Source organism: Leopardus geoffroyi, chromosome C3 (genome assembly GCF_018350155.1).
Source record: "Leopardus geoffroyi isolate Oge1 chromosome C3, O.geoffroyi_Oge1_pat1.0, whole genome shotgun sequence".
Classification (NCBI taxonomy): domain Eukaryota; kingdom Metazoa; phylum Chordata; class Mammalia; order Carnivora; family Felidae; genus Leopardus; species Leopardus geoffroyi.
The window spans coordinates 125,497,583-125,520,917 of record NC_059338.1 but is presented as its reverse complement, the minus strand read 5'-3'; the positions used below and the strand labels follow the sequence as shown (position 1 = coordinate 125,520,917).

At 40.1% G+C, this 23,335-nt stretch overlaps 1 protein-coding gene across 1 annotated transcript in view; it reads left to right on the top strand.

Moving 5' to 3' along the window:
- Positions 1–21,722, top strand: part of STMN2 (stathmin 2) — a 46,851-nt gene extending 25,129 nt beyond the window's left edge. The window contains exons 2-5 of the mRNA XM_045454815.1: positions 915–1,010; positions 3,144–3,316; positions 13,710–13,901; positions 20,339–21,722. Coding sequence (XP_045310771.1) covers positions 915–1,010; positions 3,144–3,316; positions 13,710–13,901; positions 20,339–20,398 — 521 coding nt within the window. The 3' untranslated portion in view covers positions 20,399–21,722. The remainder of the gene's footprint in view (positions 1–914; positions 1,011–3,143; positions 3,317–13,709; positions 13,902–20,338) is intronic.
- The last annotated feature ends 1,613 nt before the right edge of the window (positions 21,723–23,335 follow it).

Here is a 23,335-nt window from a genome sequence, read left to right as displayed (position 1 = left end):
GAATTCCCATCTCCCCAAGGTACTTGCCCTCCCTTGGGTTGCTGTAATGATCAGAAGCCCCTCCCACGAGGTGAATGTTACCTATGAGACTCAACATGTTAGACCATCGCCCTTTGTTTATACATTTTCACAAGTTAGTGCACAGTATACCTTCATTTTTCTTTCATTTTCTTAACTTATTGATAATCAACAATAGTGAGAAGTCCCCACCTCCTTATCCCCATCTGGTTGTCTTTTATCCTGGGAGGGAAGGAGGAAGGGAATCACTCGCCGAATTCCTGCGCCTGCTTGGCAAGGTGGGTGCCCAAGCTGGGTTATACAGAGGAAAGGGGAGCCTCATCAGATCTCAGATCTAGGTTTATGGTGTGTGTGGAAAGAAGTTGCTACAAGAAAGTGCACTTGGGGATGAAGAGAAAGCAGCAACACGGGTCCTTGGAGGATGCATCTGCTTAATAACCCTCCTGATGGGTTCTCTGCCTATCCCCAGCTGAATACGTGGCCACTGAGGCCGAAGCAGCAAAGGACACCTCCTGAGTCATACTTGTATATACAGTAGACCTGCCTACATTTGTGCTAGAACAGACCTATCTCTCTGCTAACTTTGTCTGTTTTTGCTTCTTCCATGGCTTTTCTGTCTCTCCTCCCTGTCCTGCTGGATCTCAATTCCTTCTACTTTCCTTTCTTTCTCTAACTTCCTTTCTTTCACTTTATAGTAAACCTGCTATAACATGTAATTTATGCCCTCTGTAATAAGGAATACACACTTGAAAGTCCCGTTTCAGTCTTTCTTTTTGCAGAGCGGGGTCCCTGGCAATATTCATTCTGCAGGAGACTGTAATATTATTTGGGTTAAAAGAAGCATTAAGAGGCAATTCAGGAAATGAAAGACACTAATCTTGAGCCTCTCGTTGTAGCCTACAAGGAAAAAATGAAGGAACTGTCCATGCTGTCACTGATCTGCTCTTGCTTTTACCCGGAACCTCGCAACATCAACATCTACACCTACGATGGTGAGTTCCCTGCAACAGAAATGCTCCTGCTAACAAGATCATTTAGAAAAGCTTAGATACCTTTGTTTCTCTCTCACAGCTCCTGGTATAATTAAATCGATATTTTGTAGATCTCACTATTGACTTGTTGTGTCTAGCTATTAGGTCTCATTGATTGCCTATTGCTTGAAACAGCTTGAGGGGCTTTTTTTTTTAAGTAAACTCTACCCCTAACATGGGGCTCAAACTCACAACCCGGAGATCAAGGGTCACACGCTGCACTAACTCAGTCAGCCAGACGCCCCTGAAACAGTTGGAATTTGATGCTAACACCGCACGTTAATGTCTCTTAAGACACATGACTAGATTGTTGTTAGCAGCATAGCAAGACCCACAGCATGTTCAAAACTTTTCTTTGCAAATAATATAATATGCTGAGCTTTAGTGAGGCCAGATCATAATTTGCAAGAAAATGCTTTATACTAAGGAAGCTTCAAGAGTAAAAATCAACAACCACCACTGTTTTCCCCTTATCACTGTCTTCATAAAGTGTGCACATTTTGTGCATGTATGTCCACAAGCTGACAAGTTTCCATGATAAATGTGACCTAGGACTAAGGCCCCAGATAACGAGAATTTTAAAAGAAAAGCCTAAAGCATTGGCATGACTACGAACTTCATTTGTAGTGCAACATTTTCAGTTTGATTTATCCAAATTCATTCTATTTAGTGCGGTTTTCCTCCTGGCTCTGCCACTATCTGCCTGACCTCAGGCAAGTTACTTTGATTTTTCTGAGGTTTACTTGTCTCTAGTATTTTCCTCCCGCAGTTGTTGTAGGGGTTAAGTGGTCAAATTCAAGTCAGATGCTTAGGCACCAAGCCTGATCTCTGGTAAGCACTCAAAAATAGTAGCTATCACGACCAAACAATATCATCCTCACTTAGTTCAGTCAATTTAATCAAATGGTTTGATACCGTTATGTGTGTAGCAGATGGAGCTGAGGTGTATTTTACTACCTGTGGACTGATCGTTTTTCTTTTCCATATGTGGAAACACATACATTGAAGATAAGCTGAAGGCATCTGTAGCAGTTAACCCCTTCCGTGCCTTTACAGCCTATTCTAGGACTCAGGCTTTTTCCTCCCAAAGTTATTCTATCACAGCACACGTGTCATAAATGCAATTATCAACATAACAATTAGCAATTTCATAAGGAGATGTCCTTCATGTGAAAAGGTTTCAGTTGCCAACCAAAACTGTCATTAGAACGCAAGCCCAGTGTCTGCTTTGTGTAAGTTCATTGAGCCAACAAATAAACCAGGGAGATTCTTACTCTGCTGGACACCAGTGACCAGTAATCCAGCCATGTTTATTCTGAGATTCTAATATCTCACTACGTGTTGTCACAGAGGCTCCAAAGATAAGTACAGAACAGGGCTGTCCTTGGAGGAACTTAAAGCCTGGAAGAAGAGACATACATACAATATACAAATAATCAGTAAGCAGAACACAGTGTGGTTAAGTGTGCTAAATCAGAGGTTACACGAAGTGCACCAGTAAGACAGGAAAGATAGTGACAATGACAATTTCTGCAGCTTTAGGGATTGAAGCCGGGGGAAGTAGAAAGTCAGAAGTTATGTATAAGTTGAGTCTTAGAAGCTAAATAGGTAATTCAACATTGTTCGTGCACTGCGTCCTAGAGAATTTCAAATTTCCAATAAATCTTTAACCTTTTTCTTCATCATTTAGCCTGAAAAATGCTCCAGCCATGGTAATTTTCAAAAAATAAACCTAAATCTGTACCACTTTATTTTCATGTGAAGTTCATGTTTATTCAAGAGAAAAATAAAGTTTAGCTTAAAATCAATTCAGGCTATTTTTTCCTAAGTATGCTTACCATTATTCAACTCCCTATGGATGCTGTTGAATTTCTCAACACTAAATATTTATTCTGTTAAAATATATCTGTCCTTATACTAATGAAAGAAGTCTAATATGTTCAGAACAAGGTAGAGCAAATAATCCCATGCAGCATTTTGCTATTTGCCAGAATAAGAATGCTATTTTCAATTGCCTGAATTCAAATTACTTAAATAAACACATGCTTCACACTCTGTATGTATGTTAACATTCTCAAATAATTCATTTCTCAGATATGGAAGTGAAGCAAATCAACAAACGTGCCTCTGGCCAGGCTTTTGAGCTGATCCTAAAACCACCATCTCCTATCTCAGAAGCCCCACGAACTTTAGCTTCTCCAAAGAAGAAAGACCTGTCTCTGGAGGAGATCCAGAAAAAACTGGAGGCTGCAGAGGAAAGAAGAAAGGTAACTTTTTCCATACATTTTTAAATTCTGTCTTTACTCGTTTTCTTCCCTTCCCTCCTCTTTTCCCTCCCTCCCTCTATCTCTCCCCACACTCCCCCTCCACACACACACATGCTGGCAGAGGTTCCAGGAGACAACCACCTCTACACCTGCAACATCCCCAACACATGTAGGTCTTCAACAGACACAGAGCCAGGCTAGTTCAAGTAAACATTGCTGCTTTTAGGCTAGTTAAAGCCAAAGCCCTTAGACACTAAAAGTACCTTTCTCCTTCCCCTGGATTCCTTATCATAAAATCTCCCTGCTGTAATACACGGTGCATAACTGAGAAGGCACAGCCCTAAGTAACTTTACTCCAGTGTTTGGAGGTGGGGAGGGGTGCAGGAGTGGTGATTCCTCCTTCTCAGGGTCTGTGTCCTTTCCCCACTGGAACACATGGTTTTCCTTGAAACTCTAGACCACCAGATCTTCGGAAATATTTCTTCCCAGATGCTGTTCCTCCCGGGATAGGGGCCCCGAGCTTGACCCTGTCCTCCTAAAGGCCTCACTTCCTGCCCTTGAAGTTTGTGCTTCTAAGATCAGGACCCTCTCTGGGATCTATTAGGATCCTCCTCTACTCAGTTCCAAGCCTTGATGGCATCTTTTTCCCTTTTTTCCATTAGCCCTTCTTTGTATTAGAGCACTTTTCTTTTTCCAAATCTCCAATTTTTCACCATCGGGTGACTAAGAAGCCAAAGGTACTAAAAATGAGGGGCACTCAGAAATCCCAAGGACTCTGCACGTAAAGATAGAAGTTATGTCTAAACACATGTGTACCAACCATGTGATTATTAGAGTTCATCCCATCAAGATGCTCTTAATCAACCCAAATGGAGTTATTTTTAGGAAATTCATTCCTACATTGTATTTTCCACTGACTTTATCATCATTTATTTTTAGAAGCATGTAGTCACTAAAAATATGCTCCATGCATAGTCTTATTTGAATGGACAGTCCGCATTTATAATAATGTATAACTTTATTAGTATATTGCCTATAAAAAGTTAGCCAATACATCCAACACCTCTATGTTGGATAGTTACAAAGAAAACAAAGATAGTCTTTCTCCTAAAAACTGAATTCTCTAACAGTCAAAGCGGGACAAAACCAAACACATGTATGTGTATGTACAGATAACAGATACAGTATGTGTATCTTCAGATCAGGAAGAAAGAGCCAAAGATTAGAAGTCCTCAGATTACATTTTCTGAACTAAAAATTACGTTCTGTTCTGACCTTTGTAGTTGAAAAATCTTCCTGTGTCAGAAAACATCCTAATCACATTTTCAGTTTTCACTGAAGAGTGAGGTTCTCCAAGCATCTGACAAGTACTTCTTTACATGTATATTTATTGTAGTTGGTCAATTACTGTTGTCATAGAGGTGGATTTTATTTATTTTTTTTTAATTTTTTTTTTCAACGTTTATTTATTTTTGGGACAGAGAGAGACAGAGCATGAACGGGGGAGGGGCAGAGAGAGAGGGAGACACAGAATCGGAAACAGGCTCCAGGCTCTGAGCCATCAGCCCAGAGCCCGACGCGGGGCTCGAACTCACGGGCCGCGAGATCGTGACCTGGCTGAAGTCGGACGCTTAACCGACTGCGCCACCCAGGCGCCCCGAGGTGGATTTTAAAAGGAGGAAACTGAGCTACTAACTCAAATCTGTGTACCGGAAGTTGCTTTAACAAATGTTGTTACTTAGAGCTTTTTTCTCATAGTAAAGCTAACTTAACTTGCATTTACCATCCATCGAGACTTTGCTGCCAACAGCTCTAAGTAACTCCAGCAGTGACAGTGGGTTGCATCAAAGCAGCTCAAGTCCTCTTAGAGGTAATGGGCACCAGGTACAGATCCTAGGTTGCCACATAGAGATGCTGTGACCTGATTAGAATAGGAAGTCAGTGACTGAGCTGCAATTGAAACTTTGAGATCATGGTTCAGAAGGTTGCTGGTGTTTCTAAGGTAATGTATTTGATTTGAAGGATATTATTAAAAGGAAAAGAATGACACAGAGATTATCAAAATTAACTCGCTGTTCTCACAAAACTCCCTGAGTTAGCTAATGACTGATTGCAGTAAAATTCCTACACCCTGGCAACGATAAATTATCAACAATTACACGTTTATACAATTGAATGGAACTAGAAACCGGCCACATGGCTAAAAGACATTTACAAATATTATCTAACATTATGACACTAGGAAAAATGTTTTTTGAAACCCTTAAAATCAGTATTCCTTCACAGGTCTGGTATTACTTGTTAGAATTTTCAAGGCAAAAATCATTATATAGATTATGTCCTGGTAGTAGGGTTTTAATTAGAAGAAAATATAATTAACAGAAAGTGCCAACTTACAAAAATCATTAATTGATTTTATTCTGTTGGGTTGTGCTGACTTAATAAGTGCTCATTAGAAGAACTGTTAATTCTCCTCAAAGAGCCTCCAGCCAGTGCGTATATCTCAGTGATTACCTTAGTGAGGACATGCAGGTAACCAAAACTCAATTCAACTGGCTAGAATACAAAGTGGGTATGTGACTAAAAAGTCTAGGAATGGTTACAGCTTCAAAAACAGCTGGATCCAGATCAAGCAATAAGGTCAGAAAACCTTCTTTTTATATCTGTCATCTGTCTCTTCCTGCATCTAATTGGTTTCAATACCAAGAAAGTTTAGTTTTCAACCGTCAGTCCCCATTTCTTTTCCTCACAAATTAGCACTGTGGCAGAAAGAGGGCTTTTCCTTCCCAATAGTTCTTTTTTTTTTTTTTTAATGTTTATTTTTGAGAGAGACAGAGCACAAGTGGGGGAGGGGTAGAGAGAGAAAGGAGACAGAATCTGAAGCAGTCTCCAGGCTCTGAGCTGTCAGCCCAGAGCCCAATGTGGGGCTTGAACCCATGAACCACGGGATCATGACCTGAGCCGAAGCAGATGCTTAACCGACTGAGCCACCCAGGTGCCCCTCAATAGTTCTTTTTTTTTTTATGTGTATTTATTTATTTTGAGAGAGAGAGAGAGGGAGGGAGAGAGAAAGAATGCGTGGGAGAGGGGCAGAGAGAGAGAATCCCAAGAAGACTCCATGCTGTCAACTCAGAGCCAGTCACAGGGCTCCATCTCATGAACTGGGAAACACGAAATCAAGACCTGAATCTAAATCAAGAGTTGGAAGCGTAACCGACTGAGCCATCCAGGCGCTCCCCGAATAGGTAAGATCTCTGCAGAGAAATGTGGAGGTATAGACCCCTAAAAGCTAATTGAGATGTTCTCATCCAGAGAAGGGGAAATAGAATTTAGATAAGCAAAATTGCAGATATCCACAATTTTATCTGTAAACGTTTAGTGTTAGTATAACAATTATAGTAACTATTTAGCTCATAACTGTACCATCGGTGAGCTTGTAGCCCTGCCAACATGGAAAAAAATAAATGTCTGCAGCTATATAGAATAGTGCTGTCCGATAGAAATACAATGTGAGCACATATGTATTTTCAGTTTTTCTAGCAGTTGCATTTTTAAAAGTAAAAAGAAACGTGAAACAGCCATATGTAACTAGTAGCTACTGAGTTGGACAGCACAGAGACAGATGATCAGACCAGAAAAATTTTAGGGAACCATGGAGGAATTTTAGGCCTTTACTTTTTCAAATTGGTACCAGATAATTATTCAATTTCAGCTTTACTATTTTTTAAAATAGTTCCTAATAATAGACGTTCAGCCGAGCCCAGTGATCAGCAACATTTTGCCCTGGATCCATTTCCTTTCTCACAGTTACAAGTTTCTAAAGATTCTGCCTATCAAACATACTATTAATGTTAATAGTAGTATAATAATAGTATAATAGTATGAATACATTAAATAGTATTAATAAATTCCTTTGTCGTGGTTACAATCAAAGGAATCTATAAGTGCCAGTTAATATTTTTATTATCATAAAAATAAGCATATTCTCACTAAATTAACTTAATTCTAACTCAAAGTAAATGTAAAAATAGACATAGACATACAAGCAAAATAAGATTTCTGATAGGTTTTTAAAACATAAAAAAGTTTATGAGCTTCTCTCGCTTCCATTGGTACCATTGAAAGGCCTGCTTCTGGGAGTTTAGGGACCACATCTGAGAACCCGTGACCCAGGCTGTGTTGCCTGTGTGAGTCCTTCTGGATTTACAGCTGGAGGACTGCCGCGGAGTCATTTCCACGTGGGCCCAAACTCACTTTGTGACAAATGTTTTGGCAGTGTCCCCAGTCCCTCACTCCATCTGTTGACGCTATCGCAGCACTGACCATCTGGTTACTGGGTTGGACAACCCTCCCTCAGGCTTCTTTGAACCAGAATTAATGCCCCTTTGATTTGCTGGTAGAAGAAATTTGTTATACGTGAAATAGCCCTTTTTCCTGCTTTTTCTGCTGTCTTTGATTATCTCTGGGAATCAGCTTTCACCTCCATGAGACTATATTATATCGTGAGGTCAGCTTGTAGCTCACATGTTGAAATCAAAATTTCCATACCACAACTGGCCCACAAGGGTGAAGCAATATAAAGACTTTAGTCAGCCAGCCAGCCAGCCAGCCCGCCATTTATTCATTCAACAAACATTTAGCAAGTAACAGCAGACCTAAGCTAACCATTTCCCAATTGGCCCAGGACAACTCCTGTTTATTCCTTTTTTTGATATCATCATTATCATTTCAATGTCATAAGTGCCCAGTTTGGACAATAAATTATATGGTCATCTAAGCCAAGCAATAGTTTCTAAGAGCATCTTTAAAGCACAGTGGTTAAGAACATGCTTAAGACAATACCTGTAATCAAAGTCTGGCTCTATCACATAATAGCTGTGTGACCTTGGACAAGTGACTAACCTGTCCATCTATGTCTTATTTTACCCATCTGTAAAGTGAGCCTAATGATAGGACCTGGGTCATGGAGTTACTGACCATGGGTCAATGAGAATTAAAAGACCTATCCTACATGAAGCCTCAGGCAAGTACTGTGAGAGACAACCAGCTGTTATTATGCAAAACACAGCTGGTTCCTGCCTGCAGAAACTAGAGTCCAGCAAACTCAGAATCATATAGAGAAAAGAAGTTTCTTGCTAAAAAAGATACTGAAATGTTACCATACATTTCTTGAACATTTTTAAATGTTATAAAATATTGTTTATCAAGTTACAAAGGAGAAGCAGTTTGACAGGGGACAGGTATATAAATAGGTCTGCCCAACTAACAGTGGCTTGAAAAAAATAAGTATTATGAAAAAAAGATGGCAATTTAAGAATTTTAATGACATTAATAAAATTTCACCCTAAAACAGATTGAATTAAGAAGAGTACTACACAAACAGTACTCACAGTTCAGTGAGATAATTGACACACTGACGATATTGGTACAATCAACTGCAAAGTCCCTGAACCTCTGAAAGAAAGATGCATTGCTTATTATTTTTTTTTTTTTTTGAGAGAGAGAGCATGCAGGTAGGGGAGGGTCCGGGTGGGGGGTGAGGGGGTGGGAGAGAGAGAATCCCAAGCAGACTCTGCACTGTCAGCATGGAGCCTAATGTGGGGCTCAGACTCACAAAGCCATTAATTACATCATGACATGAGCTGAAGTTGGACACTTAACCCACTGAGCCACCCAGGCACCCCTGCATTGCTTTTTTTTTTTTTTTTTTAAATAAAATGGTGTAAACTGGGCCATGATTAGTCACCAAACCTGATAGACTTAACTTTCTTGTTTGTTGGCATCTCACATTATAGATGGTAATTACAGTCACATCCAGGAAAAGAGGGGGTGGTTTGTATAGCAACGATTATAAACTCAAGTGCTGGCTTATTTGTGATTCAACATTCGGGAGGCATCTGCTCCTTGGAGGATGTGACACTTGGTCCACAGAACCCTCACATGTGTCATGTGTTGTCCCTCAGTGAAGAGCACCCCCGTGGTTCTTTTCCTAGGAGTTAACCACAGTAAATGCATTCCAGGCTTTAGCAGAAGAGCTCATTCTAAAGGGCTTGGGTTTTAACCATTTAAAATGTTTTATTATGCTTCTCACTTCAACACACAGTGAATATTGCACACTTTTGTTTTGCACAATTATATTCAATTATCATATTTTTTAATGTTTGTTTATTTTGAGAGAGAGCACAAGCAGGGAAGGGCAGAGAGAGAGAAAGGGGGAAGAGAAAATACCAAGCAGGCTCTGTGCTGCCAATGCTGAGCTCCACTCAGGGCTCGATCTCACCAACTGTGAGATCATGCCCTAAGTCGAAATCAACAGTCAGATGCTTAACGACGGAGCCATCCAGGTGACCCTCAATTATCATATTTTAACAAGACATTATTTATGACTCTAACTGGGTTGCTAATGGTTTTTCACTGTTAACAGTAAAGCCAATAATTAGAGACACATCCTTTAAAGATACTTAGGTACTCAGAGATCTAGTGTCTGAAAAATGGTTCTAGTTAGTGGCAAGTAATATACCCAGATGATGAAAGGGGACAATAAAATAAAGGGTTAGAAATGTGTTCACTCCAGAAAGAAATGGAACACTAGTACTAACTAAAACATAGTCTTAAATCTCATAAGAGTACATAAAATAAAATTGAGTTTTATATATCACTTAACTCAAATTTATCTTCCATTTCATTTGTATAGTAATTAAACTCTTATACTCAGTAATATAAGGCACGGTAATGAACCTCTCTGGAAAATGTTAAAGTGTTCCTAAATGTACAATAACTCTTGTCCCTGTCTCATTATTTTTCCCTTCACGTACCTCTCATGTAATCATTTCGGTGATGCTGAGTTCAGTGTATGCTTAGAAAAAGTGGGCACCAATTCTGCGCCTCCATTATTACAATAGCAAGGTGGAGAAGGTTCCCTGGTCTCCCAGAATGTCATGTTGGATGTCTTAGCTCTATAAATAGTTTGTCTTGACATTTGCATTGTATCAGCTGATCGTTATCATGCCCTAATTTTCCATTTCAGTATTTCAGTGACCTTCTATGTTAGGTACATGCCATTCAGAGATGGTCCTCCGTGGTCAGATCCTTTGCCCTTAAACAATTTATTTTTAACAGCTTTCAGCAAATCCTACCTTTTAAGCTTCCCAGTCAAGATTCTTTTCTGCTAATCTGCCCAAGCGAGGAAGAAAATAAAATCACCTCTTCAACCATGTGGTGAGAACGTTTACCAAAATGAAGGGAAATGCTTCCACTTTTGTCGAAAACATATTTTTATTCTGGATCCTCACGCATGTTATGTTTCAGGGCAGTTTTCTGAACTAAATGCTTATTTGCTCACTGAAGCGTAACCAGTTTTCTTCCTTGAGGCTGTGACCGGGAGATTGAAAGGTGTATTGATGACAGAACCAGTCTCTCCCCAGGAATAAAGTCAGAGAAGTTGTAGGCAGTGACATCTGGATGCTAGGGTGTGAAAGAAGGAAAAGGGAGTAGTGCTGTCTTCAGCGGTGGAGACCTTAAGAACTGAGGTAAAGGCCCCGAGACTGTTAGCTCCACAGAAGAGTTTGTCTAAGAGTTGAGTGCCTGTGGGGAAAAACCAAAATAGGGTGCCAAAAGTTATCTTCTCAGTGTGGGATCCTTTCCGTAATCAATGTATTTTTTTTAACGGATGTGGCTTTAAATATTTGAAACATAGATGATCAATAGGTCCCAAAAATGTATCCGTGGAGAGGATGGTGGATGCAACATTCCCTCAGTATAGGAACAGGCACCACAGAAATGAGCAGCCCCGAAGTGGGCCGGCCCAGTTTGGCGGGTCTCCATCACCTATCAGCAGCCTCACGTGAGCACGCTCCGTACTGCCTTCTGTTTCTGTTTCACCCCATTAATTGTGCTAAAGGAATACACTTGACACCTATGCTGGGTAATCTCATTTAGCCCCAATGGCTGCAAAAGTACTAACGCCATTAATTGAGGCACCTCAAACAGAGCCAAATGCTGCGCCCAGTAAAGCAATAGGCCTCTCTCTCCATTACTGGTAATGGGGCCGGTGGGAGTGTTTGTTCACGCAAGCCAAATGTGCCCCACCAAGGCAAGACGTTTGAAAAGGTATGTGCTGCGATATTGCCCTTTTAGTCCCCAGGGTTTCCCTTCTCGAGTCCCTTCCTCTGCTGTCTCCTGTCTTTAAGTCTCTTACAAAAGAAAATTAAGAATGCAAATATGAGCTGTAAGTTAAAATACAATTTTAAAAGTGCCTCAGTAAATTTGAGCCCCTGAAAATTAAAAATTACTCAGTTGCTCATTGATAACCATCCTTGGTAACTTTCTCTGTGAGCTGATATAGTAAAGAAGGGCAGGCATATGGCCCCTTGCCATGAAGTCCATCAGAGAGAAGCTTTTACACACACACACACACACACACACACACCTTTAGTCAGTCTGTCTCTCACGTTGAAGTCAGTGGTCCTAGTAGCAGTAAAGAAGCAAATCAATGTAGGATGCTTTACCAATAGTCCCACCTAGAGGCAGAAGGATGAACCAGCTAGAAAATATTTTTTCAGGTTTTCTCCAGAAAGGTGCCGTTTGATTTTGAATTTATTCTGTGTTAACATTTCCCGTTGTTTTTCATATTGGGTTCTACTGTAAGCTATAACAAAGCAAGTATGTGATGTAGTCTCCTAAGGATGTCAGTGAAACCATTTGGGGACTAAAACAAGATGCGGGGCTAGTTCCCCAAATTTACTAATCTCCCATGAGTCACGAGACCTATTCCTGATAAACTTCAGGATAAACATATCAGCAAAGAATCTCAAGGCTGTCTGATTTTCCCCTTCCTATCTGAAGAGAAGTTTCTTCTCCGTCAAGCCTCATACTGTATGCATACCAAGATCTCTCCTGGGAAACCCCATGATGGCTATCAACTAAATGTTTTCCTATTAATGCTTTTAACATTAACATTAATTAATCAATATTTGACAAGCCATGAAACACATTTTTAAGCTGCCATTGTTTAAGTGTTCAGAGTTACAGTTACTCCTGCAAAGACTCACCTCAGAGCACCAGCCAGTCCTAAGGAATTACCCAGGAACAATACCCGTGTAATAATTTAGTCTTCAACCTGGATAGCTCAGCATTGAGTAAGACTTCTCTTAGCTGCATACTGTGAAAGAAACAATGAATGTAGGAAGAAGTTAAATAGCACATCCAGGTCACCAACACAGGCCTGACACCAGAGGCCATGCCAGTGCATTTTCCAAAAGGTACCCTGAATAGCCTGCATTAGAATCACCGGGGATACTTATCAAACATATAGATTCCTGGGGGTGCCTGGTGGCTCAGTCAGTTAAGCATCCAACTCTTGATTTCACCTCAGGTCGTGATTTCATGGTTCATGAGTTCAAGCCCCGCATGGGGCTCTATGCTGACAGTGCAGAGCCTGCCTGGGATTCTCTTCTTCTCACTCTGCCTGTCTCCCCATCCTCTCTCTCTCTCAAAATAAATAAATAAACTTTATATATTACATACATACATATATTACTTATGGGTCTTAACCTGGGTCTTAACCAAAGAACCACAGAATCAGAACTTTGGGGAGCGGATACCAGGCCTCTGCATTTTTATCAAGCACTTCAGTGATTGTTAATATACACTGTACAGAGTCATACAGCTTCCTGATGCTGCAGGGAAACCGCAGTGCACAAAATGTGGGGGGATGCTAGGTGGGGTGCAACTGCCTCTGGCGTTTCTACTCTAATCACTAAGTAACCACAGGGTTTCAAAGATTACCCAGGTGACCTTGGCATGTTCAAGAGGGGGCCAGAACAAGGACTTTCTGTTTTCTGTGGCCAAGTGGACATTGCCTTTACACCGTTCACACGTCTCCAAAGAAAATTTGGGTAATGAAAGTAAAACAGGCAAGTGAGGAGAGGTGCGTGTGGAATAAAACGAGAAAGTACATTTGGAGATTTGATTGGCTAAAGTTGAAAAGCTCAGGACTTAGCCTACAGCTGATGAAAAATGGGGCAGGGGAAAGAGGTGAACTTGCCCCAATCCTCCCGTATTTTCCTTAGGCTTCAATGGATGCTGCTATCCAATGATTAATTATAGCATTCCCGGTTGCACAAATGCTTAGCATCAACTTATTCTAAAAAACAAAACCCTCCTCAATGAGGGTTAAATGCTTCTTCTAAGACGGTGTGTCCAAAAAATCCCCAGCTGAAAATTCAGCTAGCCACATTCAGTAGAAAATTCAAAGCCATGTAGATGAGTATTGAATTGACAATAGTGCTTAAGGCTAGAACAAGTGTTCATTGGAACACTCAAATCAGTGGACCATTATTCTGCCAGGTTTGCTTTTGGGTGATTATAAAATGGATATGTTTTTCTTCCCCAGTCTCAGGAGGCCCAGGTGCTGAAACAATTGGCAGAGAAGAGGGAACATGAGCGAGAAGTCCTTCAGAAGGCTTTGGAGGAGAACAACAACTTCAGCAAAATGGCGGAGGAAAAGCTGATCCTGAAAATGGAACAAATTAAAGAAAACCGTGAGGCTAATCTAGCTGCTATTATTGAACGTCTGCAGGAAAAGGTAATCCCGACAAAGTTCTGGGCATAAGCATGCATTCATACGCAACACAGCTGGGTGAAGTTCCAAATGCCCGGGCACCAGGGACTTAGTCAAAACTTGTTTCAAGTACAGAGACAGCTAACGCCTTGGACAGGTTCTTCCGTTGTAGCACTGACTCTGTGGGCACTGCGACATGGGAGAGGAGTGGGAATCCAACGTTAAAGCTAGAATTTGGTGAAATGTTTTAGTAGTGAATGGATTCAGGGAAGCTGATTCATGCTTTTCAAATATATAAAAGACTTGCACAAACTTTAAGAACCAATCCATTAGAAAAATATTAAATTGGAAATATGAAACATGCCATAAAAATATATCATATTAATAAGTAACAATAATATATAACAAAATAATACATTCAATATTTACTTTACTATTTCATTGGGTGTAATATTGAATATATAAATAATAACTTGGAAAAATATGTTCAAGAAATGACAGACTACCTAGGAAAAATGGAAAGCCCATTCTGTCTATGTAGGAGAATCTACATGGGAAACCAGGGTATAGTAACATTCATGGAACCAAAGGGAAGGGAAGCTAGTAAGGGATGTTTATTTCCTCATGTTCTGATATCCTGGTGTCTGTCTCCTCACCAACCCTGAAATATACCCATTCCCATCAATCAGGATGAGCAGAGCAGGAGATCCTCTGAAAAGTATTCTCTCTTTCCCTGTTGTTGACGCTATGCTATCTACCCATCACCACCACCACCACCCAGAAAAGTTTCCTTTGAAAATGTGTAGTATAGATAGGAATAGTGTAGCTTTTTCCATCTCCAGAAATTGGATTAAGCATTGAGAAATATGATTTTTGAGAAACAATGCTTCAGTCCTTTTCTGAGCCGTTGCCCTCTGCACCAGTACTGAGTACTATTACATGTTGGCACTGGAGATACAGACGGAAGTAGGACTGTCCCTGTCATCAGAGCACTAAGAGTTTAGACAAGATCAGCCTCCTGTTTTCTGAGTATTTCTTAGGAAGACCCAGGGATCAGGCAACTCTGTTCTGAAGTTCTGATGACTCTGTTTTTACTCTCATTCTCTGATGACAAATATCAATCCAGAACCAAAGGAAATCAGGCACAAAACATAAATATGTGTGTGTGTGTGTGTGTGTGTGTGTGTGTGTGTGTGTGTGTATAATTTCATGGAGATTTTCATGGGCATCTGTGCTTTTGAGGGATTTTTTGAAGCATTGCCTAGGGAAGGGCCTATGGGCTCTGACACGGCAGTAGGACACTGAGGCTCTCAGAGGTATGTGGAGAAAGTACTAGATGACCTGGTCGGGAGCAGAGAACCACTGAATGCCTTGGTCAGAACCTTAAAGTTAAAATTTAATTTATGCATATAAGCTGGTGCTTCCATACTCTCAGAACAATGTCATTGTGTTTCACCCAAGTGCATCAGGTCAGGATTTCAAGGAGGCAGTTCAGCTCTCTGCATGTTACACATGGTGGTACCATCGCAAGTGCTTTGCTGAGATGCAAGAGAGCAAAGTTCCACTGGGCAAAATTTATGTGCCTCACCTTGAACCATTCAGTCTTCCTCCATTTGCCCTCAGTTCACACATTTCTGTACAACCAAGGAGATTCCTGCTGACTGGTGCTCATACCATGGATAGCAGAAGACCACTGTGTGTTCTGTTTGGGATAATTATGACTCAACCATCTCATATCCTAGGCCCTAAAAAAAAAAAGAAATAATGAAGTTGCTAGAAATGGGGCATGCTGATCATATTCCAGGCTTTTCAATTAGACCGTAATATCTAGTGCAAGATTTGTATCACTGACAACCAGGAGCATTATTGTTTTTGAAATTACACATATGCAAATATATAGCATATCCCTCTTGATTTCAACTATAAAGTGGTACATAAAATTTGCATGTTTTAACTAGTATTTCCAGAAGTGTTGGATTTTAATAGGTAATTTCTTTTTCTCTGTGTATTTCTCTTCACCCACTCCCCAGCCCAGCACCTTTTAGCACTCTTTCCCATTCTCACCCAGATTTAGTCTCCACCTCCTTTCAGACACACTTGCATACAGACATGCAATTTGTCCTAGAAATAATCAACCTGTGGATGGCTTAACATCCTGACATCAAGCTGCAAAATCTCCCAGTGAGACGCAGGCGTCTATATTTTTTAAAACCCTCCAGATGATTCCAGTATTTGGCCAGGTTTGAGAACTAGGGGTTTATAGCCTATTCTGATTTAAATCCCAACTGACAGTATTCTATCCCACGCTGGATAATGCAGCCCAGATCATTTTTAGGACCACATTCCCCTTGGAATTTCATAGCCACAGAGATGCTTTTCAAATCTAATGGGACCTTTGGCCGGTATCCTCCAAGATTCATTATCATCTCCATAAAGTGGAGGTACTCCTTGGGGAGTACCAAATTTACTTCCTTTTGATGTATTTTAAATACGTTTTCTTTTTCCTAAATAAGACAGAGTAAGGTTTTTATCATGACCAATATCTAGCCTTTTGTTTGAATGAAATTACTGCAGTAAGATTAAATTAAAAAGAGAATCAATAATAATACTAATGCTGAAAATGCATGAAACTGCTAACATATATAAGCTGTTCTGGAATCCGATGCATCAAAAGATGATTACTACTGAAAATGACACCGATTAATCAGTTAATCATTCAGTGCGTATTCGTGGAGTACCTACTATGTGCTTAGACACCTGGAATAATATCAAAGAGCATTTACCAACCGTCTCTTTCCCTAGGCAGATAATATAAAACCAGCAACGAATAGCATAGCACCAAAAATTAGAGAATAAGACAACACATAATATGGACCAATATAGATAGTTAATACAAAAGCACTGAAAAATGTTAGTAAAAATGAAATCCATGTCAAGGCTAGCACACTAAATTCTCACCACTGTGACAGGCCTCACTTCACTGAGCCTGTCAATTAGCCAGACGACGTGATACAGGGCCATGGTGTCCGCGGTTTCCTCAGTGTCATTCACTGACAAATTCCCACAAACTTCTTGGAGATCCAGCCATGTTAGCTCAAAGTCTTTAGCTAAAACTGAAAGCCTAAAGCAAAAACAATCTCAGTTGCACTTTAGAATCTACTGAAGTGCTCTTTAAACTAAGAGATTTTGATTTAATTGTCTGGGGTGGCACCCAGAGATCAGTATTACTTCTAAAGTTTACCAGTAGATGCTAATAGCAGGAGTTGAGAACCACTGAGCTAAAGACTTCTTAAATATGCTTTGTTATATTGTCGTAAATTATATTAAAGTATTTTTATCTTCGTTCCATAGAAGTGTTCTTTTTTCCTTCAGAAAAGAATGTTACGCTTTTTTCTTTCAATGTCTGTTTCCATAGCACCTCATCTCAACACCCCAGCTTATTATAAAGGAAAGAATCAAATGTGGAGAAAGGTGTGAAAGAAGGAATGCATCTGCCACCGAGAGTTACACTAGGCTGATCTGTTTATGTCACTCACATCGAAATTACAACTACCCAACAGTCTTCAAATTGAGTGACATAAATAGTCATACCCAGGACTCAAAAGTATAGTCTGTGGACAATGATTGACACTCTGGTGAAGTTTAAAATGTTCTTGTTCATGGAATAATATAATAGAAAGAGACACACTGAGACAGAGACTGAGATGGAGACAGAGACAGAAAGAGAGACAGAGACAGAGATAGAAAAACACCTTTTCCTGCCATGCGAAAGGATTAAAGAGACACTTTCTTCTTCCCCCAACATGTCCTTTCTCCCCTAACGCATTCAACAGTATCTAGCAGAAAATTCACTGCCTGGCCCATCAGGAACCCTGAGTAACCGCAGCTCTGTCATCAGACCCAACCAGGATCTGTAGTGGGTATTTTTTAAAAGCCAGTTAAAGCAGGTATAATCATTTTCACAATATTGCATACATTCATAATACATCTAACTTTAACATCAAGCATTTAAAGGTACAGCCAATTACCAATCTTTTCATGTAGGCCAAGACCATTTTGAGAGATGGATCAGTTAATTGGGGTACCATGTCCCCCTTTTCCCCATTATCCACCTATATCCTATTAGCTATGATTTACAGTTTCAATTTCTTTAAAATTGAGTAAGGGCTAAAGATATCTGCAAAATAATATGAATATAGGACCTTAACAACTTTTCTTTTTTACAAATTTCCCCTAGCTTTTATACTTGATCCAATATCTGATCATACTGCCCTTTCTCAGGTATTTCCAAAGCTTTTCCTCCACCCACACTAGCTTCTATTACTGTATCTTTAATTAAATTATGTAATTAAATTCTCAACTAGCTAGCCGAACAGGGTGGAAATATCATTGACTACAAGTAAGCATGTAACTCAGCCAGTGAGAGGAAAAGTATGTGGAAATAATAGGGAAGAGCCTACTAGCCTCATAAGCAACGCAACATTTAGGTGATACCAGGATGATGGCAGGAATGGAGAGTGTTGGTTAACCTACCAGATCAGTTAAGAGGACTTCTAGTGAACCTTATTGAATTCTCCACTTAATTCAAATTGTGTCACATCTTCTTGCCTTTATAGCTCTACCCCACGATTCACTAGCCAAGGCCAAGACCGCCCAGATCATAATATTGTAACAAATACCAAAGGAGCTTCCCATGGTGTTCAGGAGTAAGAGAAGCAAAAAAACACAGACAACCTTGACAGCTACTTTACCTAGCCAACCACAAAGGACAGTACTTAGTCAGTAAGAGATGTTGTTTTAGTATATTGATCATCTCACCTCTAACAATATAGAAAAGTTGGTGCAAAAACATTGTAGTCATTATTTCAGTGACAATAGCATCCCATAATATGATACAGCTTAAAACAATAAAAACATTTTGAGGGAAAAAGATTCTGTGGTTCTTTTCTGAAAAGGTGATTTTGATGTTATATAACTCCTTAGATACAGATTTCAACCATTATTAATTTTCATCTGTCATAAACTTTTTTTCTCCTCTGACTTTTGTTTGGGGGGAGGGGTCATTCTTGTTCATGAATGCAATTTATGTAACTATTTACTATTGAACCTGTCTGAGGAATGAATAATGAAAGGAAAAGAGGACGTAAAACTAGCTGTTCTTGATTGCTCCCTGTAGGCCAGCCATTTTGCATGTACTACTGCATTTAATCCAAACAACAACCCTGAAAGGAGATACTGTTATTGTCTCCATTTCATATCTAAGGAAATTGTCCTTAGAGAGATTTAGTCAAGATCACAAAGCTAAGTAGACGACAGAGTTTAGCTCTGAACCCCTGTCTTTATCATTCCACCCTTTATACTAACCTTTATACTAAGCTGAAGCTGCAATTCGTTGACGATCATCAAACACCACACAGTAAGCAGGCTTAGCAGTACCATTGGAAGTTTACGCTCCAATGACCACTATCATCTCGATATATGAAAACGTTCTTTCCTGGCACTCACAGCTCACTCCTGACCCCTCTTTTGTATTGCAAGTGCGTAGCCATTTGTAAAAAGAATTTCTGATGATATTGACTGCAATCCTCATCTTGCATTTAAATCGACTCATGCAACAGAATTTCACAGATGGAGCTGATACTCTAGGTCATCTAGTTCAGATCCCTTGTTTGTATTTGATACCTAGTGAGGCAAAGGAGACCTTAAAAGGTAAAAAGTATACATATAATTAAATTTAAAAAAAAAAAAAGAAAGAAGAAAAAGAAAGACCTCATATTTCTTGGCTTCCAGTACAGAAATCTCTCTAATCACATCTTCTTAGGGAAACGGAATGTTTCCTAAAGCCATCTTCCATACACTTTTGCATACCAAGGGAGTAGTTACATACAATGCTAAAATATGATCTATTACACTTCCCTTATATTGATGGGAGGAAGGAAGGTAAGACTTGAAAGGTCACTGGGACTCAAGTTTTGAAAGGCTCTGACTAATAGGTTAAGCATTTAAGAAGCATATAAAAAAGTCTTCTTCCTGCGTCTAATCCTCTCAAAGTGCCCACTGATAATTGTAAAGCCCTTAAAATATTCAGGAAGAGGAAAAACACCATTAAAAATAGGGTAAACAACAGTAGGATGTTCTATTGCCATTTTCTGGATTTATATAGCGATCATAATATTCTGGATTCTCTTGATCATAGGACCTTTTTAATAGTTTTACTCAAATACAGTATTAAGGGTTTTTTTAGGCGCTGTAAATCTTATAAGATCTTCTGTTATGTGATACTTACTGGGTCCCTTGTCCTTTCTCGTGAAGTGAAGAGAATTCCTAATGATAGACATCAAACAACTGGGTGACTTCCAACGAGGCATGTATTGTGTAAAGAAGTAGGCAAGCCTTTCCGGTTCTCTGTGGAGCAGACAACCAGGCTCTGTGACATTACTTCTCCCTTTGGTGTCTTCCAGGAGAGGCATGCTGCGGAGGTGCGCAGGAACAAGGAACTCCAGGTTGAACTGTCTGGCTGAAACGATGGAGGGTATGGCACGCCCCACCATTAGTAAATCCCCCTGCCTATATTATAATGGATCATGCGATATCAGTATGGGAAATGTATGACATGGTTTAAAAAGAACTCATTATAAAAAACAAAAACAAAAAAACAGAATCAAAAATTAAAAAAAAAAAAATCAATGCGGTCTCTTTGCAGAATGTTTTGCTTGATGTTTAAAAAATACCTTGGATCTTATTTTGTAAATACTTACATTTTTGTTAAAAAATACAAGTATTGCATTATGCAAGTTATTTCATAATCTTACATGTCCTGTAACAGGCTTTTGATGTTGTGTCTTTCCACTCAAATGAATTTGCTAGGTCTGTTCTTTTTGAAGCCCTCATGTCGAACTCCATTCCCTGCCCTTTTCATTCCAACAGAAAAATGAGGTCAGTAGACAGTCTATGGTGCTAGAAACCCACCATTGCCTAATGACCTAGATGGCTTTGTAATCTCTGAACTTGACTAAGACCACACCTAGGTTACAGGTTTTATGACTCCACATGAACCTCCACATTTGTTCACTCATAATCTACTAACTGCCTAGAAACTACAAAACCAGGCTAAGAAAAAAAAAAAAAAAAAAAAAAAACACCAATCATAGCATTTACTTCTGCTTCTCCTGGATTATGTGCTACAAATGTGCTTTGGCTTTAGAAAGGGATGGATGAGAAGACAGAGCTGAGATCAACCTGGGTAGAAGCAGAAAGTTAAACCCTTTAAAAGCGCTGAACACAGATTCGAATCCAAATGGTTCAAGCAGCCATGAAATCGCTCTTCATGAAGTGGGCTTAATTCTCTAGTTTAAGTTCTTTTGATGGAATGAATTAATTAATGTGTCAGGTGGCTTATTTGTGGATGCCATGATTGATGATGTTCATTTTAAGCTCTTACCTATAGTACAAGTACATGATGCTACTGAATATTTTTCCACTTGGAAACTGTGAGCTGGTTGTTGCATTGAAACACACATACAAACGAGATCAAAAACACTGCGGACTTTCACTCAAGCTGGTCTTTCTTCCCCAGTGTGAGGCAATCCTGCCTATTAAAAAAAAAAAAAATTACTCCATCTGTGAGGGCTGATACAGCTAAGGGGGCTAGGCAGGGCATTTGTGCCAACTAAGAATCACCAGACACCCACCATAAGTACCTATCGCAGTTTTGAAGTCGTTTCTCCCCCAAATCCCAACTCCTGAAGGTTGCTGCCTGCATATTTACTCTTCATTAGTGCTATTTTCCTGTATGTCATTGTGAGCAAGCTGTGATTAATAAAGAATTGGAGTTCTGTGAACTAATAAAGGTTCAGTCTGTTCTCTTGCCCCTTCATGTATCTGACCTGGAGTTCAGATTTTAAAAGGGTGGCCAATGGATTAGACAATCTCATAAGCAAAGAGACAATGATTAGAGTTTGAAGGAAACCAGTGCCCTGCTGATTCACTTCCCTTCTGGGGCAGCAGGCAGCATCTCTTTTCTCTCTGCTTCTGACAGGCCAACGCAGCAGGAGAGGTCTTCAATCTGTTTCCCTTGAAAACATTCAAGACTGCAGGAGATACCACAGGTTCAGACTGACGATTCTGAGAACGAGACCCCCTTTCAAAGCACTTGGAAGGTTCCTGGCACCACCTCGTGCTCTCCCATGTGGCCACAGAACACCTTCACCAGCCTGTTAAAATGAGATTTCCCTGCCATAGTGCTGAATTTTGCACCTCCAGTAAGCATACTGCACACATGGACACAGCAGGGTCCTGTCGATGACCCAGATGGATCTTACAGGACCAAAGGAACCCCATCCAACTTTAGCAGAAAATCATAAATAATTGAAACCATGCAGATCTATGAATAAGTAAACTGGGCTATAGTCCATAGGAGCACTAGTGAGCCAGGTTTGAGGATGAGGCCACCTGGTCCCTCTCTTTGTGGGAATCTAACACTGCAATGATCAATACACATGTTTGCAAGCCTGAACGCCACGATCTTCCTTTGGGAAGTCAGTTGGAGCTTCTGATTAGCATAAACCAATCTTCATTTTCATACTGATTTCTATACAACTTAGTTTGTAATGTTTTCGTAAAACATTATTTGAAGGGCTTCCATGGGACCAGACCCTGTGGCTGAGCCCCGGAAACATGAAAACAAATGACCACAAGAAGCTCACAATCTACTTGTGAGCCAATGGGGATATTTTGATGTGTCCCTGCAGCATACTGAGGGGAAGCATAAAATTTCTATGAAGCTTTCTGAAATAACTAGAAATAGTTGACAAACATCTCACACTACTTTGTGGGTCCCTACATTGGAACTGTTGACCAATCCAACTGAAAATCCCAAAGGTGAAGAAACTAAGGCCCAGAGAGACAGAAGATAAGTGACTTTGCGCCAGGTCACAATTCCCACTTAGCGTGATTTCTCTCCTTACTGGTAGCTCATCAGTAGACCATCCTCAAATCTTACCACACCAGCAAGGATGTGTTATGTCTATAGAGTTCCCCTAGACTAATGTTTTCCAATATTGGCATGCTTCATAGTCATTTGGAGGACTTGCTAAAAACAGATTGCTGAGCTGCAACCCCAGAATTTCTGATTTCTGAGGTCTGTGGAAGCCTGAGAATGTGCATTTCCATCATGTTCTCAAGTGGCACTGGCATTGCTTGCCTGCAACCTCACTTGAGAGGCCCCGCTGCAAAATGTAATCGATACAGATGTGTGGATTCTTGGTGATGGCCACAATGGTGGTATTGTTTCATTCAGGGCATATTCCATGGGAGTGGGGCGTGAAAAGAAACTCATTCATTCAATATTATTCAAAAAAGTGGAACCCAAAGGAATCCAAGAAGAAGAAAAAAATGAACTAGACCTTGCAAGTTCATAAGAGAATAGAAAGAAAGCGTCTAAGAGACAGATGAGGTCA